This window comes from Lupinus angustifolius, chromosome LG08 (genome assembly GCF_001865875.1).
Source record: "Lupinus angustifolius cultivar Tanjil chromosome LG08, LupAngTanjil_v1.0, whole genome shotgun sequence".
NCBI classification, from domain to species: Eukaryota; Viridiplantae; Streptophyta; class Magnoliopsida; order Fabales; family Fabaceae; genus Lupinus; species Lupinus angustifolius.
In genome coordinates this window covers 24,233,581-24,261,577 of record NC_032016.1, presented here as the reverse complement: position 1 = coordinate 24,261,577, position 27,997 = coordinate 24,233,581, and the positions used below count along the sequence as shown (strand labels likewise).

The 27,997-nt window shown below is 29.8% G+C and overlaps 4 protein-coding genes across 5 annotated transcripts; all 4 read left to right on the top strand.

Moving 5' to 3' along the window:
- LOC109355429 (cyanogenic beta-glucosidase-like) lies at positions 2,180–5,233 on the top strand. The gene is made up of 11 exons (XM_019598586.1): positions 2,180–2,533; positions 2,655–2,859; positions 2,969–3,046; positions 3,150–3,237; positions 3,349–3,604; positions 3,702–3,817; positions 4,126–4,343; positions 4,465–4,496; positions 4,589–4,691; positions 4,790–4,898; positions 4,985–5,233. The coding sequence occupies exons 1-11, from the start codon at positions 2,351–2,353 to the stop codon at positions 5,178–5,180; spliced, it is 1,584 nt and encodes a 527-aa protein (XP_019454131.1). The 5' UTR covers positions 2,180–2,350; the 3' UTR covers positions 5,181–5,233.
- On the top strand, positions 6,734–11,685 carry LOC109355428 (cyanogenic beta-glucosidase-like). The gene is made up of 13 exons (XM_019598585.1): positions 6,734–7,007; positions 7,588–7,657; positions 8,126–8,184; positions 8,312–8,387; positions 8,483–8,560; positions 8,646–8,733; positions 9,002–9,257; positions 9,474–9,589; positions 10,417–10,634; positions 10,797–10,828; positions 10,976–11,078; positions 11,199–11,307; positions 11,420–11,685. Exons 1-13 carry the CDS (start codon positions 6,783–6,785, stop codon positions 11,589–11,591), a joined length of 1,602 nt encoding a protein of 533 aa, XP_019454130.1. The 5' UTR covers positions 6,734–6,782; the 3' UTR covers positions 11,592–11,685.
- LOC109355432 (beta-glucosidase 12-like) lies at positions 13,602–20,487 on the top strand. The gene is made up of 14 exons (XM_019598590.1): positions 13,602–13,769; positions 14,101–14,170; positions 14,683–14,741; positions 14,992–15,067; positions 15,156–15,233; positions 15,344–15,431; positions 15,538–15,718; positions 15,924–16,039; positions 16,922–17,145; positions 17,348–17,379; positions 17,548–17,650; positions 17,833–17,941; positions 18,035–18,205; positions 20,451–20,487. The coding sequence occupies exons 1-14, from the start codon at positions 13,602–13,604 to the stop codon at positions 20,485–20,487; spliced, it is 1,512 nt and encodes a 503-aa protein (XP_019454135.1).
- On the top strand, positions 19,452–22,109 carry LOC109355426 (ETHYLENE INSENSITIVE 3-like 3 protein). Of its 2 annotated transcripts, none has more exons than XM_019598583.1 (2): positions 19,452–19,646; positions 20,197–22,109. In XM_019598583.1, exons 1-2 carry the CDS (start codon positions 19,604–19,606, stop codon positions 21,912–21,914), a joined length of 1,761 nt encoding a protein of 586 aa, XP_019454128.1. In that variant the 5' UTR covers positions 19,452–19,603; the 3' UTR covers positions 21,915–22,109. The 2 variants fall into 2 exon arrangements, with proteins under 2 accessions (XP_019454128.1, XP_019454129.1); XM_019598584.1 differs by having other exon boundaries at positions 20,192–22,109.

Sequence of the window (27,997 nt, the reverse complement as noted above, 5' to 3'; positions counted from 1 at the left end):
TAGACTAATTTTTTTGGATTCGTCTATCTTCTTGTATTTAAATCCTAAAATTTGATATTAAAGTTAAATTAAATCACAAAAAGGACTATCTATAAAATATATTAAGATAAGTTATTAAATATCTATAGGTGAGTGAAGAAAAAAATAGACTGAAGACTTAGAAACGAATTACACAAAGATATCCTATGTAGAATAAAATGGCCACAACAATGCCAGCCATTATCCAAAACCATGATCATGGATTCATGGTCTTTGGTGGGGGTTGAATAAAGGTTTTGCAATTACTTATTTTCTCTTATATCTGCACACGTATTTTTTATAATCAGTTATTCATTCTACATTTATTTGAATTCTATTTTGTACATTTCAAATGGTACACACTTCTAAATTACGTGTGGAGTAGGCAACAATATATTTTGTCTAGTGTGTAAGTAAATAAAAATGATTAACTGCCGTATAATAAAAGGCATAGGTTGGTTTTAAAAATTGGTCCAACTCAAGAATAACTTGTCCTGGTCTATTGCCTATCTTTTAGTTGTTTTTTATATTTAATAAGCTAAACCAAAAAACATATTTTTACTATTTCTAACCTTAAAAATTTTAAGGCTCCCAATTTTATCTTTGAAAAATTGAAAAGTCTATAATAGTTTCAAAAATATCAAATATGAGTTAAAGTTATCATTTTCAGTATTTTGACTGACATTTGTAATATTCAACTATTAATTTAAAATTTACCTTTTTAAAAATTGAATATTCAATCAAAATTATATTAATGATTTCAACATTAATTTTTTTAAAAGGGGAGGTTTTATTCTATTTTATGAGAATAAAATATAGGGCTGATAGATTGTCTGACACTCAACTGGCTTCCCTGAACAGGTTGAGTTGTTAGCCTGAAATCCATTTTGAGCTTTTTGGATAAGACTTTTCTGTAAAAAAGTTAAAACAAGAAGCAGTTCCTAAACTACGGAAAAACCATGTAGAGACGATTAATAAAATTGTGATAATATATTAATATTTTAATTTTAATTAAATTTAATTTTAAATAATAGTATCAAAAATCATAAAATATATTTATTTTTAAATGTAACATGTTACATTTATCTCTATACAAGTTTCTCTCCCTAAACTAATGCACCAAAAGCTAGCTAGTAGTAATCCATTTCATATATCCACAAAATTAGGTGCCTACCCGCTTGAAGTAGTAGTAGTTTGGACTTTACCCCACAAGATAATAATAACGGCTCCACCAAAATTTTCAAGTTAAGCTAAGCTCACTTGCCCCGCCGCTGTTCTTGGATATACACACTATAAGTTTTTTTTATCTGTTTGTCTAAAATTATAGGTACAAAATGTTAATTTTGCTCGCAGGTTTCCCTATGAGTTCTAACAAAAAGAGAGAGGATATTTTTTTATAGTATATGTATTTTGTTTATTGATAATTTAACTTTATTTTATTTATTATTTATTTGTTAACAAACTTTATAAGATTGAGGAAATAATCAACATCTTATTAGGCAAGTCTCATTTAAATGTATACTTGGATGAACTAATTTGCGAAATTAATTTTAATGAAAATTAACATAATTTTAATATATACAATATTTATTGTGATGATTTTGAACTTTTATAAACTTATGATCTTAATTATTATTTTTTTTAGGACATACAAAATATAACATAGTATTTATTTTTTTTCACAAACAGGCATGTGAATATCTATCCTAATTTAAACAAACATAACACAGAAATTAATAAGACTACCTAAATTGTCATTGCTATATCATTTGGTACCATGAATTTAATATTTTTTTTGAACATTCTTAAATCTTTTTTAGATACAAATTACAATGATTTTGATTAATTTAAAGTCTACCTATTCACACAAATTAAGATAACGAAGATTTCCTATAATCTTCAACATAAAATGGTATATAAAAACCTATCAGGTGAATTATATTCATTAGGATAAGAAATTATAAAATAATTGGTGAAGTAATCAATAAAAAAAAGCCGCTATATTTGTTTTCTACTTTTTGCTTAGTCAAGGGGGAGCATATTTGACTACACTATTTCCACTTTGAAGTTTGAACATGCAAGTTGTTTCTATGAATCTGCCCAAATAATATTCTTATCATGTGGCTACTTTTTCTTCTATAAAAAGGCAACCTCGTCCTCAATTCAATGTAAAACGATCAAACACAATCATCACTCAAGAAAAATAAAGATTAAGCTCTTCCCAAAAGAAGATTATTGATTAAGCTCTCTTAGCTTCATTTCAAAGAAAAAAGAAAGATTAAGCTCTTACCAAAAGAAGAGATTATTAAGACTGAACATAATCACTAAACATATGGCACGCAACAATGGCCTTTTCATTCTTGGTTTTGTTGCTTTTGTTCTTGCAATGAGCATTTCTAAAGTGACTTGCACCGAAGCTGTTGTTGGAATTGACCCAATTATTGATGTTGCTTCTCTAAATCGGCAAAGTTTCCCTCCTGGCTTCATCTTTGGAGCGGGTTCCTCATCATACCAGGTACACTCTTCTTCAAACATAAAATATAGATTATATTATGGTATAGTAATTGATGTTTACATATATCTTGCACTTTTATATATACATGGTTTTGATTTTGTTGTGTTTATGATATGTATAGTTCGAAGGTGCTGCAAATGAAGGTGGTAGAGGACCAAGTGTATGGGATACCTTCACTCATGAATATCCAGATAAGATAAAAGATAGAAGCAATGGAGATGTAGCCATTGATGAATATCACAAGTACAAGGAGGATGTTGCAATTATGAAGGACATGAACTTGGATTCATACAGATTCTCAATATCTTGGTCTAGAATACTTCCAAGTAAGTGATCAAATGTTGATAGTTGCCATTTTGGACTAAAATATTCTTCAATATTTCACTTTAATACCTTGTATAGAATTAATATTTATAAACCTTATTATATTTATAGATGGAAAAGTGAGTGGGGGCATAAATCAAGAAGGAGTCAACTATTACAACAACCTCATCAACGAGCTATTGGCAAATGGTTAGAAAGCAAACTCTATTGTACTTTACCTTTTGCCATGTTCTCTTGTTATACATTGATAATCATATTTAATCAAATAAATATCAACAATTCATTGCTGCAGGTATTCAACCACTTGTGACTCTTTTCCACTGGGATCTTCCACAATCCTTAGAAGATGAATATGGTGGCTTCTTAAGCCCCCTCATTGTGTAAGTTTGCTTTCCAAAGCATAGCTTATAATTATTTCTTGACTAGCAAATACAACATTTAGATACATATCATGTAGTAATGTATTAAACTTTGCAAATTATATATTTCAGTAAAGATTTTAAGGATTATGCGGAACTTTGCTTCAAGGAATTCGGTGATAGAGTGAAGTTTTGGGTTACTTTGAATGAGCCATGGAGTTATAGCAGTAATGGGTATACAAATGGAAGAATGGCACCAGGTCGTTGTTCTTCTTGGGTGAACCCAAATTGCACTGGTGGTGATTCTTCCATAGAGCCCTATATAGTTACACACTACCAACTTCTTGCTCATTCAGCAGCTGTTCGTGTGTACAAGACTAAGTTTCAGGTTTGTTATCACAAACATATTTCACTTTCTAACTTAGTTTACAAAATTGACCATATTATGATAAACCCAAAATATTAATTTTTGTGTGTATATGCAGGAATCTCAAAAAGGTTCAATAGGCATAACCTTGGTAGCTAATTGGTATCTGCCACTTGCAGATACCAAATTAGATCAAAAGGCTGCTGAAAGAGCAATTGACTTCATGTATGGATGGTAAGAAATCCTCTTTCTCTCATTATCCTTAAACTTTTAATTCATGTTCATATTAGGACCTTAAAGGGGTTTATATATTAAGACATTGATTTTTCGATAAGGAAAAATTGTATTAATATGAGCATAACGGATACCTACTCAAAACAAAAGGAAGATCAAATAAAGATTTTCTTTGAACTTAGTTTAATAGAAACTTTTGAATCCATACCAATTTGCAACAAAAAAAAATGTTGATAAAATTGATATTAAGGGTTATGGAGGTGTTGTTAGAAATGCATAACTAATTAAAAGTTGATTGGTGATGACAGGTATATGGATCCACTAACATTTGGAGACTATCCAAAAAGCATGCGATCCCTAGTGAGAACACGTTTGCCAAAGTTCACAGCAGAAGAAAGCAAGCAACTGAAGGGTTCTTTTGATTTTATTGGTCTAAACTATTATTCCTCAACCTATGCCTCAGATGCACCTTTTCTAAGCAATGCTAGACCTAGCTATGCAACCGATGCTTTATTTGATCCTGCATGTAAGGACCCTTATATAGTTATATGCCATTTATATATCTATCAATTCTCTAAATTGCATATATGTTGATTTTGATGATGACTGACAGTGAAATTTTTTGATATATTTCTGAATAATTGCAGTTGAGCGCAATGGGAAACCCATTGGTATAAAGGTGCGTTATGGTCACCTAAATTTGTATAAGCTTCACAATTAGTATAATGCATTTGACAAAATATAAACAAAATTATTTTTATAATGTTGCAGGTTGCTTCAGATTGGTTATACGTTTATCCAAGAGGAATTAGAGACCTTTTGGTATACACTAAGGAGAAGTACAATAACCCCTTAATTTACATTACTGAAAATGGTAAGTTCCACAATCTTGTATTATTCATTACCTTTTAACCTATTAAAAAGAGTATATCGACAATTCTCATTATACTTATACACCATTTGATTTTACAGGTATAAATGAATTTAATGATCAAACATTATCGGTGGAAGAAGCACTTATGGATACTTTTAGAATTGATTATCATTTTCGTCATTTGTTTTATCTTCGATCCGCAATTAGGTAAATAAACTTCAATATATTTATGTTCTTTATTATTGTGCAATATTAAATATTTTTAATTGATTAATTTTAATTTTTTATTACAGGAGTGGAGTAAATGTAAAGGGATATTATGTCTGGTCTTTGTTCGACAATTTTGAATGGTTCTCGGGTTACACAGTTCGATTTGGAATGACCTTCGTGGATTACAAAAATGACATGAAACGATACAAAAAATTATCTGCATTATGGTACAAGAAGTTTCTGCAGAAAGAAACTAGACTTTATGGTTCTAGTAAATAATGTTAGGAGATTCATTAACTAACTAATTGTATACATGATTTATTATTCTTTTATTCTAAGGGGGTATCATGTAGGAAATGGGATATATATTGTTATTATTGTTACGATGAGAATGAATAAAATTCTCAACACAAAAAATACAGCTATTAAAGGAAGGATGTTATAGTTATTGCAATATATATTATTAATGATTGTTTAATCCATAATGGGTCATTTAGATAGAGAATTAAAAAAATCTCCACCTATTAAGGTAACCTTAAAGGAATTGTAACAAAAAGTGTGTATCAATAACTTCTTTGTAAAATTTAATTGGTTTAGGTACTCAATTAAAAACGTTTTAGGCCTATTTTGAATTTTCCTAAAAGTACAAAGATTAACATGATTTGATCAAATTATTTTAATTAAATATATTAATAAAATAAATGTGAATAATATTATTAAGTTTTACATATTAATAAAATGCATTTCTTATCCAAATATATTTTTTATATGCTTTATTGTAATTTCATAAGATGACAACAGTTTTTTTCAATATTACATCCAAACAAAGTAAAAACAATGAAAATCACTTTATAGACTAGTAAGTTGTAACCAAAAACAAAATAATGTTTTTTTGTAATATCAATGATATTTCTTCACCTTTCGATATAAAGAACTAGTCCCTTTCAGAGTTTGTGGATGCCCCTCCCAACAAGTTTCGCTCCCAAAATAGTGTTTGATTTAACCTAAATGATTTTTGGTAAAATGTTTTTGTGTAAAAGTTTATTTTTGAAGTCTAAACAAATAGGACCTAAGTAGTGCATTGAAATTTGAATTTAGCCTTAAAATTCTAATAAAATAATGATATATTTTACTATTAAATCTAACTATAAATTCTTCACTTATAAATCAATCATCGGTAAATATAGTATCAAGTTATAGCCTATGTTATTTTTCTTATGTGATAGGATGATTTCCGGGGTGATATATTATTTTTGATTTTAATTATGTGTGTATGGAAAGTATTGGAAGATCCCATTCGGAATTTGTAAGGAAAAAGTTATTAATATATTCATCAAAATAAGTTTGTTTTCGAAGCCTAAACAAATATGTGCAACGAAATTTAAAGTGATATATTTATAAAGACAGACAAAAACAGATTTAAGGGAAACAATCTATGTTAGATGATAATTAGTAAATGACAAGTTTTATTTGAGAAATGAGATGTCATTAATTATGTAGCTAGATCATAGACAAACATGTAAAGATAATGAAAAGTTGAGATTTCTTGAAGACATTGCAATCATGATCTCCTGAAGAAGAGGATCTTGATCGAAAATATACAGTAGCTACCTATTCATGACATAGAACCAATTCTTGAATTGTTGCGAAAGATCCGAATTAAAATGTAAAGAGCTCTTCATGTATTAGTGAAAGAACATACGTGGGCAACCTTAAAAAAAGCACAAGTACACGAGTAATAAAGAAATAATAAAAAGAAGTAAAGTATGACTCAAATTTCGCCACCTTTTCCGTAAGTAGTTTTAGTGTGATACCCGCAAGTATTACTATAAATATTATGTGCCACAATAAGGAGAATGAGTTAATATTTGCTCACTTATAATGGCATTGGTTTTCAACGTGATTCATCTTCTGCTGGTGTTGCCTCTTATTATTGTTACTCATGTAGAGGCTCTTGCAGGGAAATCCTTACCAACTGATATTCAAGGAAGAAAAACTCTTGCTCAAGAAAAACCATATACTCCTTCTATTATAGACATTTCTGAGCTTAATAGAACCAGTTTCCCTCAAGGTTTCATTTTCGGGACAGCATCAGCATCATACCAAGTACATCATATATCTTAAATATTTCTTCTTTTACAGTTAACTTAAACCTTCCAATTTGATTACCTACAAATAAGAATAAACATGCCCATGTTTATTTTTTTATATAAAATGTTCATAAAAATCTTCCAGTACGCAAATTAGCATTTTTTTTTAATTTTGAAGAAGAGATAATAATAATAAAGAACAACTTGGATTATCATTTTATTTATATTATTTCTTTTTTTTAATTTCAATCTTATATTTATATGTTTGTTTTATATTATAGTTGTACTGTGTCCTAAAAACATTTTAAAATTTGTCATATTTCTACACGTGAGTCACTTGTCTTATAAAACTTTTTTAGTATGTGTCATATAAGATTTAGAAATCAGGATCCTTTCTCTAAAATCTCTTGTCTTCATGTTTCAGACTATTCATGTTGCACTAAATAATATAAATATGTTATTTTATAAATAAAAAATTAAATATGTGGTAGCTTTGTGTTGAATTGAGACACAATAGAACATAAAATGTGGAATGGCTAATCCTTATTCTAAAATTTAGTATTGTGCTATGAATTTCATGAGTTTTCAATTTGTAGTACGAAGGTGCTGCAGCGGAAGGTGGCAAAGGACCAAGCATATGGGACACTTACACTCACAAATACCCAGGTACCTCTTCCACTTCTCAACTGTTTTTTTTTTTTTTGCTTTTCAAAAGAAAATAATAATTAAGTATTAACTTGTGGGAGTAATATTATATTCTCCTATTAAATCCTCTTATTAATTTTTATATCTATAAAAAGTGATACATGTAACTTATAAATTAATTATTAATAAACAAAGTATTATTTTATGACATATCACCTTCTTATTGGTAGAGTATTTAGTAGAATGTTATATCATTTTCTATGTTTTGGGTTGATTTGAGAAGAGATAACTAACTATTAGACTGGTTCAGCTATTCAGCCTTATAGAAATTTGGGTATGTGGATGCAAGTTTGGCCCTTTACACTGAGCCAATAAACCATTGCTTATATATTTTTATTAGTCCTTGCTTGTGTAATTGGGTATTTATACTAACATTAGAAAATTACATGTATAATTTGCACTTATATTTATCAATGAAATTTTATGCAGAAAAAATAGCTGATAGAAGCACTGGAGATGTAGCCGACGACCAATATCACCGTTACAAGGTATAGTTCAAATTGTAGTCCTATAAATACAATTCAACTATTTTTTAATAAATAAAATTCAAGTATATATATATATATATATGTGTGAAATAAATGGAGTCATGATACTTTGGTCTACGTATTTTAGGAGGATGTTGGAATCATGAAGTATATGAATTTGGATGCATATAGATTCTCCATTTCTTGGTCTAGAGTCCTACCAAGTAAGCCAAAATTTGTTTGATATCACGCCTTACAGAAATACTATAGCTCAGTGTTTCATATTAATCATTTTGATTTTCTTATAAACTATTTGCAGAAGGAAAGCTTAGTGGAGGTGTAAACAAAGAAGGAATAAACTACTATAACAACCTCATCAACGAGCTAATTGCCAATGGTCATAATTCATTATTTATTTATATAATTCTTCACAGTAGATTATTATATATCCATAAATTATTAATAATCATAAGAATGTGCAGGTATACAACCATTTGTGACCCTTTATCATTGGGACCTTCCACAAGCCTTAGAGGATGAGTATCAAGGATTGTTAAGCCCTCTCGTTGTGTAAGTGACACAAATTTCCACCCAGAGCTATATGAGTTACCATCTTCTCCATTAACGGATAGACAAATGCTTCAAAAAACAAAGGAAAATATAACTTTTATTGTTACATCTATCATTTTGATTACAATGAAATTACATTTTTACCATTAAAAATAATAGGAGAAACATGTATTTGTCTCTCTGGAGAGGATCCATGTTCGAACTATATGCCAGCAAATTTGATACAATTAACTTATGGACATGTATATAATTTTATATGGGCATGCAGAAATGATTTCAGGGACTATGCTGATCTATGCTTCAAGGAATTTGGTGATAGGGTGAAACATTGGATTACATTTAATGAACCAAGTAGTGTAAGCCAGCAAGCTTATTCAGTTGGCTCTTCTGCACCAGGTCGGTGTTCTGCTTGGTTAAAAAGAAATTGCACTGGTGGCAATTCAGGGACAGAACCATATATTACTTCACATAACCAACTTCTTTCTCATGCTGCTGCTGCCAATTTGTATAAGACCAAGTACAAGGTACTTAATGTTATTCAACTTTTTAATGTAATGAAATGCTTTTTAACCTGGGAATTATAAACAATGGGAGACTTCAACATTACAAGTATTTATTTTCTTTTACTAGGATAAGATTATATATTTTTGTCATCCCAAAATTCCAACATATATGCATTAGACAACTTTTTTTGTAATGATATTACTAAATAACTGAAACATTTGAAAATGTATATGCAGGAATCTCAAAAGGGTTTAGTAGGGATTACCTTAAATACTTATTGGTTTATGCCATTGACTGATCAAAAATCAAGCCAGGATGCTGCACAGAGAGCCCTTGACTTCATGTTTGGATGGTAAGGATACACATACTTAAAACAACAAAACAACATTTCTTGATAAAATACATATTTAATTATCCAATTATCCAAAGCTAAAAGAGAAGAAACACCGATACGAAATAACAGTTTTTTTCTTGAAATTATGTGATTTTAATTTGTTGCACCACCCCCATTTTAGTGAGAAGAGGGCCCACGATAATATTATACAATTATGCTTATATGATCTAATTTTGACCGAAACACATTCCCATTATTAATCACGAGTCATAAAAGCACAAATATACATATACTTGTGTCGGATACTCGGATATGATACATATTTTTTTACGTTGATGCGTATTTTTTCTAAAATATAATATATGATACATTCAGGGGTACATGTACAAAATAATAAAAAAATACAATAAAATTATAAGTGTAAATTAAAATATCAAAAGTAGAAAATATAATAAAAATTGTAAATCATTATCCTCCAAAATTCTAAGTACTAAAACTAGAAAATAGAATAGAATAGTTTATAAAATTGATAAAATGTATCAAATATTATCTTATTTTTTGTTGAAAACGTATCAGATACGTATCTTTATTTTTATTTTTTATTTTAATTTTTAGATACACTAAGGATATGTATCTTTCACGAATCCGAAAATGTTTGTGTCAGGTACATGTCCGACACTGACACATAAGAGTGTTCAACGTATCCGTGCTTCATAGTGTATGACGCTCTGATTTCAAGATCCTATATTCAAAAAACACACTCATTTCTTTTGACATGACAATTATAAGGATTAACAACTAAACTAAGTTGTATGGTTGTTGATTGGATTTGCATTTTGGTTTAGGTATATGGATCCACTAACAAAAGGTGAGTATCCAAAAAGCATGCAAACTTTGGTAGGAAACCGGCTACCCAAGTTCACAGCAGAACAAGCACAACAACTTAAGGGATCATTGGACTTTTTAGGCCTAAACTACTACTCATCAGTCTATGCTGCCAACTCACCTCCAGTGCCTACTCCCGGACCAACCCTAGAAACCGATCCTCGTCTTATTTTATCAGGTAATCATAGTCTTACCTCTATTCCATTACCCGAGGATACAGTACTAGAGAAGATTTCATTTCCGACTTTATATTGTTATATCTTTAATAATCAAATTTTTCCTAGAGTTTTTGCTAAACATACATGATTTTTGTTTTTCCTTGTTTTTTTTTCAATGACAGTTGATCGTGATGGCAAACCCCTTGGCCCAACTGTATGTAACTATCTTTTTCACCGTTGCTTTTGAACCTTTTACATATCAAGGCTTTAATTTGTTTCTATTCTCCCAATTAAAAGATCGATAATCATAATTCATAAATGATAAATATAAAGAGAACTCATTTTCTAACTATATATGCAGGCTGCTTCGTCCTGGTTAATTATTTACCCAAAAGGACTTCAAGAGCTATTGCTCTATATCAAGAACCGTTACAACAACACCTTAGTTTACATTACTGAAAATGGTAATCCATTATTTTTATTTTTTTCTTTTCCTTTTCGTGTGTTAAATGCATCTTTTTTCCATCAAATTAAATTAGATGTTAATAAAGTACTGATGAAAATTTTGCAAAACTAATTAATAGGATGTGATGAGTACGATGATCCAAAGCTATCACTTGATGAATCCCTCGTAGATACTTACAGATTTGATTATCTTTATCGTCATCTTTATTATCTTAAAAATGCAATCAAGTAAGTAATAAAATAAGCCTCTTTCTATTCTAGTTATTTGAATATATATATATATATATATTTTTTTATTTGTGCCTTTTAATTTGTTCTTGATGACTTTTGTGTATACAAGGGATGGTGTGAATGTGAAGGGATATTTTCATTGGTCATTGTTGGATAACATGGAATGGAGCTCTGGTTACACCGTGCGATTTGGACTAGTCTTTGTGGATTATAAAAATGGTTTGAAAAGATACCCAAAACTCTCAGCACAATGGTTCAAGAAATTCCTCAATAAATCTTAGACATTTTTTTTCCAGCTTTATTTTAAGAATGAAAATTTCATTCATTATAGCGCTATAGAATAAAAATGGGACAATTGCTACTGTACATTTTGTGCGAGAAACAAGTCAACAATCTTGTCTTTTTATTGATTAATTGATGAAATTAAATATGGGACAATAAATATTTCCCCCAGACTAAATTTTTTTCACTAATAGACATACCACTATGCTACAAGTACACATTTGGTTTACTATCTATTTTGGTTGATGAATGTGGGAAAATGTTGTTTCAAAAGAGAGGTGTAGTCAGAAGTCACATTTAACAACGTATATTCAACAATGTTTGTGGGTAGAATGTTGTTAAATGATAGACGGATATATATTCAACAACTTGTTTGCTCTATTAAGCAATTGAATGTATGACCAAAAAATTCAACAGTGAAATAATTATTATTATTTCTTATATATTTAACAATGTTTGTTTGACTTTTTGTAACACATTCGTCTTTTTGGCATGAAATAATTCACACAAATTTTTTGATTTTTTTTCCTAATAAGGAATATAACATTTGTCAAAGGAGTTCTTTGGAATTAAGTTTTCAAGAATCATATTCCACAAATACTATAATATATTAGAAATATTATTGTTAAATACTTTGAAAATTTATTTTTAGTTAGATTTTAAGAGTCCTTGAAATATTTTCAAAATTCCTAAAAAATATATACTAAATTATTTAAAGATATCTGCTTTATAAAATAATATCACATCGAATATTAACGCAATTGTTAAAAAAATATAATAATTAAAGTGTTTGTCTTATTAGTAATATAAGTTAAAGTGTTATTGTACTTCCCAAGATACTATTTTCTATCTAAAATTTTATTTAATATCATCTTAAATACAATTGATAAAATTAGAATAAAATGTTATTTAATAAATATTTGGGAGGGTCTAGCTTTGGCATTGACAAAGCATAAGAGATTGGCTTATCACTTATTCTGGATGAGGATATGGAAAACCAAAAGAATATGATTAATATACATATGTTATAAAATAAACATTTTTAGGTGTTAATTTAAATCAAAGATTATTAATTTAAAGGGATATATTTTATTTTACTTGTTTAAAAAGAGAGTATTATTTAAACCAACATTGTTGGCCGATTCAAAAAATAATAATCTTGAAAACAGATAACAATTTTATGAGTAAGAATTAATAGAGAGACAAATACCATATAATAATATATAATAATTCATTTATTATTTTGTTTCTCATGAAATTATATTTTTGATATTAAAAATAAAGAAAAACTATTACATGCCTCTCCTTGAGAGAGTCTTATTCAGATTTTATAAGTTAAAATTTCAAATGGACAACACATATTATCCATTGGTGTGATTGGTTGGCTTATTGATCAATGTGGTGCTAGTCACTTATATGATTACTTAATCGAATAAAGATCCTTTTCATTAATGGAGAAATAAGCATATTACTTTACATGCGTTTTTAATGGCAAAATTGTTATTTTATTATATATAAAAGATAAAAATATCTTAATATATTATTGTTTCCTTTATATTTTATAATACTTGTCTCTACATTAATGGAGATGATCTTTCCTCTACTTAACTATACTTCAACCATAAAATTTGTGAATCAAAACTTATTCAAGCAAATTTTTACATAACATGATGACATATAAATCCTAAACTGAATAGATGATTAATTTAGTAGAATGAGTTATCTTACTCCTTTTAAACTATTTAATGCTTTTTTGTAACGGTTCATGTCATTCTCCATTACGTTTTTCAATTAAATTAAATATTTCAAAAAGTTTAGCCTGCTACTCTAATAAGGCGTGACAGTTGTCAAGCTCAAGCATAGTCCAATTTTCAAGTCTCTCTCTATAACCTCGTCATCTATTTTCATATCCAAAAGTCATCTATCGCCATGATCTTGATTTATGTAAATAATTAAGTCCCAAATCCACTTTCACTATAGTAACAAGCAAAAAATACATTTTTTTATATATGGGTATGCCATTTAATATTATCCTCCTTTGGGTCTTTACTCTTGTTATTACCTCATCCATTGCACTCATTGAAACTGTTATGCCTGTTCTTGTTGATGTTGCTTCTTTAAATCGGAGCAGTTTTCCAGAGGATTTCATTTTTGGAACTGCCTCCTCCTCCTACCAGGTGGGGTGTATATATATATATATATATATAAATAAATATATAAGAGTACGTATGAATAAATTAAAGAGATTTCTTCTAATTCACATTTTTATAAGATCTTCCTAGAACCTAATTATGCTATTTTTATTTAGTTATATTGAAAATATATCATAAAGGAATATATGGGTATAATCCATTTGTTGTACACAAGCGTAGTTTTATCTTCTATGGTTCAAAAACAACATCATCTGATATGTTATAAAAAAGTCATACACCAATTAGAGAAAGAAATAAAAACTTAGAAGCTGGAGAGATTTAATATGTACTATATATATTTTAATTGATGATGTAGTATGAAGGTGCTGCATATGAAGATGGCAAAGGACCAAGTATATGGGATACAAAAACTCATAAATACCCTGGTATCCCTACTTCTTACTCTTCTTTTTCTTTGATTTTTCTTCATACCGTTGATTTTGTTTTAAATCCTAAACAAAAGCTTAATTTAACTGTTCTCTTTTTATAAATTATGTATAAAAAATACTTCATCAGGGAACTTTATTTAGAATTTTGGTGAAGAAACTTACGGAATAATTAAAAAAAGGAGCTTATGGGAGACCAAATGTTTCTTCTTCCATAAAGAATCTTATGAAAAGAATACCATGTTTTCTTCAGCAAGTATTTTGGGTTAAATAAAAAAATTAATGGGTTTAAATTTAAATTATCGGTTGTGAAAGGAAAAATGAATAATCAGTATATATTCTATCCCTGCCACTTTCCTGTACAGTATAATGATGGTTATCGATATAAATTAAAAACATAATATCTATATACTGTCAGTATAAATATGATTTTAACGAAATGCAAAAAAAAATGGCGGTAGTCATTTGATGCATACGTTTTTTCATTTAGTAATGAGTGTAATGACATGCAGAAAAAATAGTGGATAGAAGCACGGGAGATGTGGCTGTTGATCAGTATCATCGCTATAAGGTAAGAGACAAATAAGGATATTGAATATTGTAGAGCTATTTCACTCTTGTAAACTTTATATCCTTGTAATTTTTGGATATAGGTTGTTTTGGTTGATCAATGAGTTTGTAATATCTTTAAGACTCTAACACATTTTTTTGGGGTACAACTTTAGTGTTTATGAGAGATGTTCCATAACACAGTACTATGTTGTTTGGTGGAGCTATATTTGTTTAGCATATAATATGTTAAGGATTTTACATTTTAATAGGAAGATGTGAAAATCATGAAGTATATGAATACAGATGCGTACAGATTTTCCATTTCTTGGCCAAGGATATTACCAAGTAAGCTAAAGTTGGATTTAATTGCATACTTATGAGTTTTACGTAGTTGAATCTTTCATTTACATTAACCACTTTGATAAATATGCAGAAGGAAAAATAAGTGGTGGCATAAACCAAAAAGGAATCGAGTATTACAACAACCTCATCGACGAGCTAATAGCTAATGGTCATTTATGCATAACCCATTATTTATGTATTTTTCTCTTTGCATTGGTATCATATTTATCACACATGCATGATTTTCATAATCACAATATGTTATTGGAATTAATCTAGGTCTGCAACCATTTGTTACCCTTTTCCATTGGGATCTTCCCCAAGCATTGCAAGATGAGTATGGTGGCTTCTTAAGCCCTCATATTATGTAAGTGAAGGAACATAATTATATTTTTCATTCAAGCTAGCTACAATGTTGGTAATTATGAATTTTATCAATGTTGAACACACATTAATCTTCATTATACGTGTAGAAATGATTTTCAAGACTATGCAGAGCTATGTTTCAAGGAATTTGGAGATAGAGTTAAACATTGGATTACTATTAATGAGCCTTGGAGTTTTAGTGTGGGTAACCCTGGGCACTATGTTTCTTTACACTATCAACTACTTGCTCATGCAGCTGCTGTCAAAATTTATAAGACTAAGTATCAGGTTCCTAAACTTTTATTTTTGTTTTTAATTTAAGATACAAATTTCAGTTCGGGTTGAGTTTCGACACAACGGTAATGTTTTTTGCGTGCACCCGACTGCCATTTTTTATACAAAATTCAGTTTTATTAGTTGTACAAGATCTTGTCTTTAAAAAATGTTGTTCATTATGAAATAAAGTCATAAACATTAATTTGAATGTGACCAGGGGCCTCAAAAAGGTATCATAGGCATCACCTTAAATTCTAACTGGTTCTTGCCGTTCTCAGAGGATAGAGCAGATCATGTTGCTGTACAACGAGCTCTTGATTTCATGTTTGGTTGGTAAGGACTTCTATTATAATAATGTGGGGTGGAACTACTCTTAAATACTGGAAAGTCCAATACTAAAATATGAGGAGAAATATAACTTTTAGGCTTTTAAAAGATTTTTTTTGCCTTATATCGCAATTTAAATCCAATACTGGAGAGTCTGATATTACAATATCAGGAGAAAATAATTTGTAGGCCGTTAAAAGATTTTTTTTTGTCTTGCGTTGCAATCTACTTCTAATATTGTCCTCTTAAGTATGGGAGAGTTCAATACTAAAAACTGAGTAGAATTTTCTTTGCCTCTTGGAGCAATCTTCATCCAATTCTGGACTTCCCATTTTGGGAGAGGATCCCCATCCAAAAATGTGTAATTATGGGGAACAAGGATTCTTTAAGTGGAGATGAAAATTTTTATTTTTTCTTTTTATTTTTATTGACAAAAATATTATGTTATTATATATAAAAAAAGAGGATAATATATTTCCTGATATAATGAGATAAGTTATCTTTTTTAGCCAATAAAATTGTGACATACATCTTATTTAATTATTTTTACAAAAACATTTTTAAAACTAAGAGCATTGTTATATCCTTTTACTAAATCCTCATATTAATCCTTCTACCCACAACAAAATGACACATGTCACTTGTAATCAAATCATTAATAATTAAAGTATCTTATTGTGACACATGTCATCTTCTTGTGTGGATAAGATAATTAGTAGGAGAATATAGTATGAGGATATATCATTTTCCTAATACTAACAAAAACAATACACATGTCATATTTTTACTGGTTGTGAAAAATAAGTTATCTTCTAATAATTGTTGGTCACGTTGTTTTTGGTGGGGGAGCATGTATGGTATGGTGTTGATTAATTAATTTAATTGCAGCTTAATGGAACCACTTACAAAAGGAAAGTATCCAAAATCAATGCGATCTTTATTGGGAAGCCAATTACAGAATTTCACTAAAGAGCAGTCCAATCTTGTTATTGGTTCCTTTGATTTTATTGGACTTAATTACTACACTGCTAATTACGCTTCCAATACATCTTACCCAAGTAATGACAATACCACACCAAGCTTTATCAAGGATTCTAATGTCAATTTTACATGTAAGGACACCTTCCATAATTGCATCTCTTAAACATCAACCATACATTATTATATATTTCACATTTTCACTCATATCTGAAGTTAAGGCTCCACTTTATACAGTAAAGTTTAACGTATAACTATAATTGAGAAAATTTAGTGATTTAACTCACTTATTATGCAACTATTTCTATGTCATAAAATCTTTATTTCTTGTGACAGCTGAGCGTAACGGGAGACCCATTGGACAAAGGGTACGTGTGATTTTTTATTTTTATAAACTGTAAAATTATATCTCAAATATGTGGCACCCTTGTGTGTACTACATTTAAATATATATTGACACATATATGCTTAGTTTTTGTGATTTATTTATTTAACACTTTGATGAGTAACAAACAAATTCATTTCTATATATGCAGGCTGCATCAGATTGGCTATATGTTTATCCAAAGGGGATTTGGGAGCTATTATTGTACACAAAGAGAAAGTTCAAGAACCCTTTAATATACATCACTGAAAATGGTAATACTTTATGTTTTTTTATTAATATTCCATACACACTAGATTTTAACAAATAAAGTTTAAGATAATCTAGCATTAGTTAATTATATGTGTTCTGTGCACAATATTTGCTTTAATTTCTTCCTAATAATCAAAGGAAGCATCTAATTAACTAAACATGTTGTAATGTAATTAAATTGTAGGTGTGGAGGAGTATAATGATCCAACATTATCTGTTGAGGAAGCACTCATGGATACTTATAGAATTGATTACTATTATCGGCATCTATATTATATTTTGGCTGCAATCAAGTAAATGGCACCTTCATTATACTTATTTTATAATTTATTATTTCAAACTTTGCATTTTTTAACTGATATTAATCACTGGCTTTTGGTGTGAAGGGATGGTGTGAAGGTAAAAGGGTATTTTGCATGGTCACTATTGGACAACTTTGAGTGGGTTTCTGGCTACAGTGTGCGTTTTGGAATTAACTTTGTTGATTACAATGATAATTTGAAAAGACACTCAAAGCTCTCTGCCCATTGGTTCAGGAATTTTCTTAAAAAAAAACATTAGATTTGATGCATTATAATCCCCACCATAATAGTGATGTAAACAAGTTGCTATGTGAATCATGAATCATGAGCAACTTTGATTTATTTAATTTCTTTATTACAAGTATTTTTATCAGTGCTATAATTATCTTAGCTTTTCATGTTGTCTGTTTTGGTTAACTGTTATACTATATGGGTAGTGAATGTCAAATGATATATTGCTTTGGACATTGTTAGCATTAATTTATTAATGAGAATCTATTTAGTAAATTTTTTAATCTTATTTTTTATTTTGGTCATCAATTATAGAGAAATTTAGTAGTTTAAATCTACTCATTAACTCAAATCATTAGATTTCTCTATAATTAATGGCTAGGATGTGGAGTAAATGGATTCCTCCCTTAATTTATACCTAAAGAAATCTTATTTTTGTTGAAGAAGTCCTTACAAAAATTAGTCTCATAAATTTGTGGAAATTCCACTTGTCTATCTTACATTCTTAATTGTGTTTAAGTTAAAATCCACATATTTAAGTGTTGACTACTATTTTGTTGTATTCAAGATCAAGCAAATTAGCATAAATTTAGTCTATAAAACTTGCAAGAAGAATGTATGGTTCATACATAATACCACTTTGCCAAAGATATATCACATGAAACTTTTATTTCCATGAAAGATAAAAGATTAATTTATTTGACTAACTTGATGATCATTTCATTATTTTAGGGGTTTAGTTGATGATCAACTTCTTTGTGTACTAATTTTATGTAGATCCAATCTTTAGAAACTTATTTTACATTTCACTCTTTCAAAATTGAAGGTGTAACTTTTGTATTTCAACTATTTTTTTCTAATACAGAAGGTAAAATTTATTGTTTGATCTTAGATGCAAACAAAACATAATTGTCATCAAATTGATCATCAACTTGATTTTTAACTTTTTAATTGTCATCAAATTGAACCCATACGTGCCGTCCAATAAGTGTAATTATGTGTGAAACAATTGTTTTATTTTTATTTATATAAATATTTTGTAGGATATATATAATATAATTAAACTCAAGTTCAATTATTTTTAACTATTTAAAGAAGTTCATCTAAGGAGATTTGGTAAGAAGTTGACAATAAATTGGTGATGGCACTTAACAACAACAGCATAAATAAAAGCACCCATCAAATTTATAATCATCATCACTTGAATTAATTAATAATACAAAAAAAAAAGGAGATTCTATTTTATCCAGAATCAGCAACTAGTTGTGAATGTTAATAAAAGATTCCCTTCTCTCCTAAAGAATCATCTTCTTCATCCTCAATAATAAAACATGCACTCACAACAAAATCAATAATCAATAACCAATCCTATTTCTTCTGCTAAATACAATTTTCTCTCTTTCTCTTATCATTTATAGTTTTATGCAAACATGCCTCAAATCCAAGAACTTGGTGCTGATGTTTGGTATGTTTCTTTTATGCCCATAACTTCGATCTTGTTATATAACATTCATCTATTTCAAAATACTATTTTTATGGTTTTTTTCTTCTGGGTTTATGATTTCTTCATCTTCTCTGTATTGATGCTGCTTTGGAAACTTATGATAACTTAGCTCTTTTGGGTTTGTTAAGATTCTTTCTGTAGAAATTTGAAACAACTTTATTTTTAAAAAATTAAATTGATTTTCGGATAGTGGTGACTGTAAAATACTTTCACTAAAAGGAAACATCATGGGAAATGGTGTTTTAGATGTTTTGAGACTTGAATATTGTTAAAGTGGAAATATGAAATGACCAATTCTATATCTTTTTATGTTCTTATAATCTATTTTGGCATATGAAATGACCAATTCTATATCTTTAGAGATACCAAGTCAACTTAACCTTTTAGGTTCAAAATATGTGCTATTTATGTTTCACTATGTTGTCTGCATAACAACCTAAGAGAGTTAGTTTATTTAGTTGAATGGCCCATGTTTTTCTGACAAATGTTAATGCATTGAACTGCAGTTCAGATACAGAAGTTGATGACATTAGATGTCCAAATGTAACGGATAAGGATGTTAGTGATGAAGAAATTGAAGCAGAAGAATTGGAGAAGCGTATGTTTAAGGATCGCATCAAACTCAAAAGACTCAAGGAAAAACAGAAGCCTGCAGCACAGAAAGCTACAGAGAATCAAAAGCCAAGACAGACCACTGATCAAGCTCGTAGGAAAAAAATGTCGAGAGCGCAAGATGGTATTCTAAAGTATATGTTAAAGCTTATGGAAGTCTGCAAAGCTCGCGGTTTTGTGTATGGAATAATTCCTGAGAAGGGAAAACCTGTTAGTGGTTCTTCTGATAATCTTAGAGCTTGGTGGAAAGAGAAGGTAAAATTTGATAAGAGTGGCCTTGTAGCTATAACCAAGTATGAAGCAGATTGTCTTGCTATTACTGAGGCTGATAATAACCACAAAGGAAGCTCTCAGAACATTCTCCAAGACTTGCAAGATGCTACACTTGGGTCACTTTTATCTGCTCTGATGCAACATTGTAATCCTCCTCAGAGGAAGTATCCATTGGAAAAGGGTATCCACCCTCCTTGGTGGCCGACTGGGACCGAAGATTGGTGGGTGCAATTGAGTTTACCTTATGGTCAGGCTCCTCCTTATAAGAAGCCACATGATTTGAAGAAAGTGTGGAAAGTTGGTGTACTAACTGCTGTTATAAAGCACATTTCACCTGATATTGCAAAAATTAGGAGGTATGTGCGCCAGTCGAAGTGCTTGCAAGACAAAATGACAGCAAAAGAAAGTGCAATTTGGTTGGGGGCATTAAGCAGAGAAGAAGGTCTGATCAGGCAGCCGAGCTTTGATAACGGTACCTCCGGAATAACCGAATTACTACCTGGTGTTCCTGTTGAAAATAAACAAGCTGTTGTTCATAATGATAGCAACTATGATGTTAATGGTGTTGATGATGGTGTTGGTTCTGATTCTTCTATAGGAAATATGAAAAATAAGTTGATTGATACTGAACCATCACATAATTTAAACATCAATTTTGTTCAAGATAAAGATCAACCTCAGAAGCAATGCCGGAAGAAAAGACCCCGTTTGTGGTCAAATGCTACTGAAAAACTACCTGCACCATCTCTCAATAAAATTTTACATGCTGAAACAAGAAGTGTTGTGCCTGACATGAATCAGATGGAAGCAAACATAGATGGTCTCCAGATTATTCATGTAAATGGACAGGGCAATGCGACGGACTCTACTTTTAGACCACTTGATAAAGAACCTGAGGTGGCAGCTCAATTACCAGCACAAGAAATTGATCATTACTCTTTTATGCATTCAAACAACTTAATTTCCTCACAAGACATGTACATAAGTGGAAGACAATTGCACTGTCCTGTGGTGGAAACTCCCGGAATGCATCGCGTGATTTCTTATAATCCTTACAATTCTGTGGCAGGATTTGATGAGCCTAGTCATGAAGCAATTAGGCCTGAGTGTGATGCAGTCAATATTCCTGCTGCACATATAAAAGCAGGTGAAATTCCTGGAGGAGGCATGCAATATTATGGAAAAGTTGCATTTCAGAATGAGCTAGATAGACCTATAGATCCACTTTTCTTTGGATCACCAATTGGTAGAATTTCTGCACAATTTGGAGGACTCAACAGTCCATTCCATATAGATGATGATTTTTTGGGTGATGAAGAACTTATTCAGTACTTTGGGGCATAGTTTATTAGAACTAGTGACTCAGCAAAGATCATAAGTGTTATTCTTCTATTGAATTATGCTTTTCATGACTTTCTTTTTTTGTATATTGTCATCCATTTCCCAATAACACTAAACTGAGATGAAGAAGGTTCACAAAGTTGTTTTGTATTTATGCAGTTTGAGCTTAAAGATTATAATCTTAACATTGGCAAAAAACTTGTTCCATACATCATCCAACTCCCTCATGAATATATATGTGGTTTCACTTAAAATGTGTCATTCCTTTGACTAAGTAATCTATGCATCTATGTCTATTTATGTTAATTCCTTGGTAAAAAAGAACATGGTGTTGGTGTAGTTATGTTAAGTCTCACTAGATTTCTAGGTATCAAAGGTTAAATATAATGTTTGATTTCTGAAAGTAACACACGTATTTCTAAAATGTCGTTCAGAATCGGAATAGTTCTAAATTTAACAAATAATCACTTGCTCTATTAACCACTTGCTAAGGTATTTTGTGTGGGTGGGGTTGTTAGAATCATGAAACTTTGGCCACTGAGGTTGAAGGGATTTGTTTACTTTTAAATGATTCCTTGCATCAGTTGGACTATCAACCACCACTCATTTGTCCCACACTAGGAATTTAAAATATGGCAACAAATTCTATTTGTTTGATGTAGTGCTCAACCACGAACAATACAATCTTTATATTAAATGAGCTCAATAAAGATTTGACTTAGAATATAAGCCTTTTTTGGCACTAAGGATTTATAAACTAAGCCTTTTTTAGCACTAAGGATATACAAGCCTTTACAATGCTTTCTTATTGCTTATCTTTGGTTATTCTTCTCCCCTTTCACTTGGACTTAGGCTACCAAATTTGCATGTAATTAATATTTTCTCACATAACTCAGGTCATTGAAATCCTTTTGAATTATGCTTAGTCCATAATTAAATAATAACTTTCAATTTTCACTAATCAAAATCTATGTGAGTAGCCAACTATTAAGGGTCTCATCCCTAACTATATTTTTTTTTGGAATCTAAGAGCTGTTAGTTAGGGCTACCACCAAAAAGCTTTAATTCAAGGAAGTATATATACAATGTAAGACACTTTCACACTTTGATGACAAATTTTAAGGGACATAACATAATATAGATATAAAATTAATATATAAATACAAAGTTAAATCAAAAGTGATGAATAATATTTTAAAAGTTAACATGAACCATTATGATTATAATAGAATGTTCACTTTTATTAAATTATTATGATATTTTTATGTAATGAAATAAAAATTAAAAAATAAATATAAAACATTGTCAAATATCATGAAGAGGGTGTCCAAAATTGTTGGGCTAATTTCGTGGGCTTGGGTCTCAGGATCCTAGTCATTCCTCTTGAGAAATGTAGTAAATTATTGTTTCAGGATCTTATTTTATTAGCTATCTTTAGGTTAGTTTTTTTGGTACTACTAATGGTACCTCTTTATCTTTTGAGTAAGTAACTAACTAATCTGTTTTAGAGTTTGTGAATGCTCCTCACAACAAGTGTCACTCTCTAGAATTGAACTATCGACCTTGAAGATTCAATAGAGTCTTATACCATTAGACCAATGTCTTGTTGGTAGTTATCTTTATATTTATTGAAGCAATGTAGGGGTTTTGTCCACAGGTAAACAAAAAAAAGTATATAATTCCTTTAATTTAAACTTTACAATTCTCGAATTTTAAAATACATTATAAGATAATTTTTTAATAAAGTTTTCTATATTCAATTCCTCTTCTGACATAGCAGTTGATAGCATTTTGCTTAGTAAACAAAGTTCACATCATGAATCAACTCTCCCTGTAATGTTTTTTTTATCATAAAGCTTTTATATCAATAAACTACTATTAAAATATAAAATAATATGACCGGCATATGAAGTAATCTGATTGTTATATTGAAAAAACAAGCATGAGAAACACCATTGCTTTCATAGTCATGGGTGTCAGCACTCAACAACACACGCTTGGAGACAAATTACTCGTCAGAAGGGTGGACAGTGAAATGGGAATAAATATCTGCTAATCCTATGTAGCATTTTGTTAGTCAGATAGTGAAATTCTTGTATTCTTCGACGCAGGTGAACAACAAAAATTAACTTGTCCTTGTTCTTGAGTTTCAAGACGGGGACTTCTTATTATATACTTCCTATGTTATGTTTCATAATAATTAGATATTGTAATATATATGGGGTGCGGAGTGTTTGCGGTTCATTTAGATTGCTTTTAAGAAAAAAAAATCATCTGACCCAAACATATAATTAACATATGATTCGACCCGATCTATTTATTTTAAGATGTTGGATCCAACCAATCAAAATATTGTATGTTGTTTGACTTGGTTTGTATCGGTTTATTTTATAAAAATTTGGAATTGCTCATTGCTCAAAACTCATAAAAATAATTAAATATTAAGCATAAAACAACAAAAAATAATGTTTAATAACAATAAAAAAATTCCAACAATATTAAAAGTAAACAGTAGCAATAAAACAACAAAATAACAATAGTAAAACAAGATCAACAATAGCAACAACAACAACAATATGAGCACACTTAAACATTTTCTGTCTGGTCGGGATCCAAGAGGTGAAATCGAAAACTGGACAGACTGGTCAGAGTTTAAAAAAAATCCAATACAATCCAAACACATTCAATTTTTAAGATTGTGGTCTATTTTAAATCGATTTTTGATACTTTTGAATCGGTCTGGATTTAAACATCCCTAAATGTGAGTATAAAGATTTATATAATTATTTATTTATATTTAAGATTCAATAATATTTAATACTACAAAAATACTCTAAAATATCTTGATAATTATTTTAGAAGATTTTTTTAAGCTATAAGCAAGTAGGTCCATCAAAATGATGGGAGGTGGGTCATCCTTATTCTACCCAAGAATTAATTAAGTTGTCATATTTTTATTGTCATCCCAATTTATATCATATATCAATTAAAATATATTATTTAATTAAGAATTATAAAAACTGAAAGTAATATTTTTATATTATTTGATATAATTCTATTTTATATACGAAAATACATAGAGATAGAGTCTTTTTATGATCTGTATCCTCCTTTTGGAATATCCCCATGAACAAAGCAGGGTTTTCTCGTTCCGACCAATGGTGGAAGGGCACATGTGTGGTCATTTTACGCCGCCAACCCCATCCGAAGATGTCTCTGTATCCGACACCTGCCACACTGTCATGCGTCTTATTACCTTCCAATAGTGCCGTGCTGTATGTACTATGTACCCCTAAATATTCACAACATCTCTCTCTACCAAATTTACCACTCCTTTTTAAAGAACCTTCAACGTTTTCTTCGTAAATTTTGGAACATGATTTGGTTAAAATTGTAAAATTTGTTCAATAACTCAATGGAAAAGACAGAGTGACGTATGAGCCCTCAGTCACTAATCTGGTTGCACTGGGGTTTAAGGTTTTCAAAGGCATTTCCTCATTTTTGGCCATAAAAGAAGGGAAAAGCAAAATCTCAAGAGAAAATAAAATCACTTCCTCTTTTTGCTCCTTAAATATTTCAACAACTGTTTCTGTTTCTGTTGCTTATCTAAGACAATGAGATTCAACAAATCTCTCCCCTTTGTCTTAAAACTTATCATCCTTCCTTTGTTGCTTATTTTGCTACCATTTGTTCAACCCTCTACTTCAAGTGAGTTCAGCAAAGCCACTCTTCATTTCCTTTTCTTTCTTCTTCTTCTTCTTCTTCTTCTTCTGTTTTGTAGTAAAACCATTGCTTTTCTTGATATTCAGGTGGTATATATGGAACAAACATAGCAGGAAGCAGGACCATAGCATCATCAAGCTTAGAGGTACATATATATATATATACAAAACCATTCCATGTTATTGTCAGTCATTGGTTTTTGGTTATTCTATTTTTAACCTTTAAGGTATCTTTCTTTTTTGGGGTGTTTTGCTTTTAGGTTGCAAGAGTTGGGAATGAAGGTGCTTGGGTGGGAAATGCAGAAGAGTCAGCAAGACTTGTCCCAACGGGACCTGACCCTCTTCATCATAACAATAACCCTATAAGCCCTTGAGTTATCTTCCTTCAAAACACTATTTTGTCTACATGCTTTAACACTGGATCCTCATTATTTTGTTTATTTTTTCTACTTTATAGATATTCCTCTAATGCAGTACATTTTCCATATTCCATAGTTTTAGTGCTTAACTTTTTCTGATTTATAAGCCACATCTTATACAATATGCTTGCTTTTTAAGGACTAATATATATTTGGGATATATTTGTTTTTAATCTTGATTGATTTTCCATTATGTTCATGGTTTATATTGTGGTTTTGGCACTCTCTTTGTTTATTCCACTCTCCAAACAGGAGTGGAATGTATTTGTTGTAGTTTTTCATCCATGAGATAATTTATTTCATACTACTAGTAAAAATATGACATGTGTACTATTTTGTTTAATTTTAGAAATATCTTTATAGAAATGATTAAATATGATACATGTCAAGATTTTAGAACCCAAATGATATAATTTATCTCTTTACACTATAAAATATTTTATTCTCTTTACGAATAGTGGTGAGGTACCTTCACATGAATGAAAATCATTTGTCCCAATTTTTTATGTTTCATGGTTGCCAACTCAATTAGAAGTTAACATTTATATAAAAAGAAAAATCATAAAAATATAAAATAATTTTTTTATATTATTTAGTGAGATTTGATTAGACGAGGATAACATTTTCTTTAGGGAAAAAGTGTCCTCCTTCACCGTCATATTGGTACAATTTTCAGAGCTGTTATTTTCATTTCCCTGTTTGTGATTTATTAGAGAGAAATAGAGGAACGTAATTAAGTGCATGTGGTTTATCGCAATGTGTGCTTAACCAACAAAGTAAATATCACTATAGCCAATATTTTTTCATCTAACACGAAATGGCCAATTTTATTCAATTAATATTGGGCTTGTCCATGTTAAACCACCTTTATGTTCACATTAATATGCTAAAGTAGTCATATATATGATGTTTGATAATTAGAAACAGTATATAAAAGTAATTATATAAAAGCAATAGAAGAGCTTCCACAAGTAACTTTGCAGTCTCCATCCAATTATTGCTCTCACAAAATTAAATGTGGACATTTCGATTTTTGAAGAGGAGAAAAAAATGCAAAGATAAGTGTTGCAACAAACTCTTATTTGAGCATAAAAGTCTAAAAATCATTCTATTGCTTTAAATAACAAGTGCTATATTATAAAGTTAGGATGCAATTCAAGTTTTAAGTACCATAATCATTTTGCCTTCATCTTCATTTGTAGATTCAAAACTAACTTTATTGACAAAAGAATATATTATTTACCTTTCTCATTTTTTGAAAAGGTTTTTGTTGCTTCATAATTTCCAATTTTATGTGAAGCATTGTTCGGAAATGTGGTTTAGTATAAGTTCTACACCTAAGCTGATTAAAAGATAATTGTACCCGTACAAAAAATTATCATCGTCAAAGAAAGGTAGAAATATCTCGGTTTTCCTTTTTTTCTACTGAAAGATATATCCAATTTCTCCCACAAAGCCTAGAGAAAAATATGTATATGCCACCACTAACTTGTACACGCTGTAACTAATAATAAAAACAGACTTAAATATGTTTTCATCTATGAAATATGGGTTTTAGTTTTACTTTCTATTATTATTGTTGGTTTTTATTTATAGTGGTCATGAGGTTATTAACACTGGCATGTGAAAATTGTCTTACTTATTGGACTAATTGTAATTTTGATAAGAACAAAATTCAAACTTTTGGTAGATATAAAGAACAAAACCAAACGAATAGAGGGCATAAAACCAAAATTTAGATATAAAAAACATATTTAAACCTGAAATAATAAATTTGTTGATAGAGTAAATTATCACTCTCATTCTTGACTTTGTTTGCATTTGTTCATCATTTTTGTGTTAGAGAATATCAAAATTATACAATCATCAAATAACTTTTAAAAAATAGAATGGATAACTTTTGCCAATCCCAAGAATGTTTGTGTAATTTCAGTAATCTCATAAT

Excerpts from the sequence above, each read along its gene's own strand:
- LOC109355432 (XM_019598590.1), top strand. The coding sequence starts at position 13,602 with ATGGGTATGCCATTTAATATTATCCTCCTTTGGGTCTTTACTCTTGTT. Across the intron at positions 13,770-14,100 it reads CTGCCTCCTCCTCCTACCAG|TATGAAGGTGCTGCATATGA; the intron begins GTGGGGTGTATA and ends TTGATGATGTAG. Across the intron at positions 17,380-17,547 it reads GGAGACCCATTGGACAAAGG|GCTGCATCAGATTGGCTATA; the intron begins GTACGTGTGATT and ends CTATATATGCAG.
- LOC109355428 (XM_019598585.1), top strand. The coding sequence starts at position 6,783 with ATGGCATTGGTTTTCAACGTGATTCATCTTCTGCTGGTGTTGCCTCTT. Across the intron at positions 7,008-7,587 it reads CAGCATCAGCATCATACCAA|TACGAAGGTGCTGCAGCGGA; the intron begins GTACATCATATA and ends TTCAATTTGTAG. Across the intron at positions 10,635-10,796 it reads TCCTCGTCTTATTTTATCAG|TTGATCGTGATGGCAAACCC; the intron begins GTAATCATAGTC and ends TTTCAATGACAG.
- LOC109355426 (XM_019598583.1), top strand. The coding sequence starts at position 19,604 with ATGCAAACATGCCTCAAATCCAAGAACTTGGTGCTGATGTTTG. Across the intron at positions 19,647-20,196 it reads GAACTTGGTGCTGATGTTTG|ATACAGAAGTTGATGACATT; the intron begins GTATGTTTCTTT and ends ACTGCAGTTCAG.
- LOC109355429 (XM_019598586.1), top strand. The coding sequence starts at position 2,351 with ATGGCACGCAACAATGGCCTTTTCATTCTTGGTTTTGTTGCTTTTGTT. Across the intron at positions 3,238-3,348 it reads TTCTTAAGCCCCCTCATTGT|TAAAGATTTTAAGGATTATG; the intron begins GTAAGTTTGCTT and ends TATATATTTCAG. Across the intron at positions 3,818-4,125 it reads ATTGACTTCATGTATGGATG|GTATATGGATCCACTAACAT; the intron begins GTAAGAAATCCT and ends TGGTGATGACAG.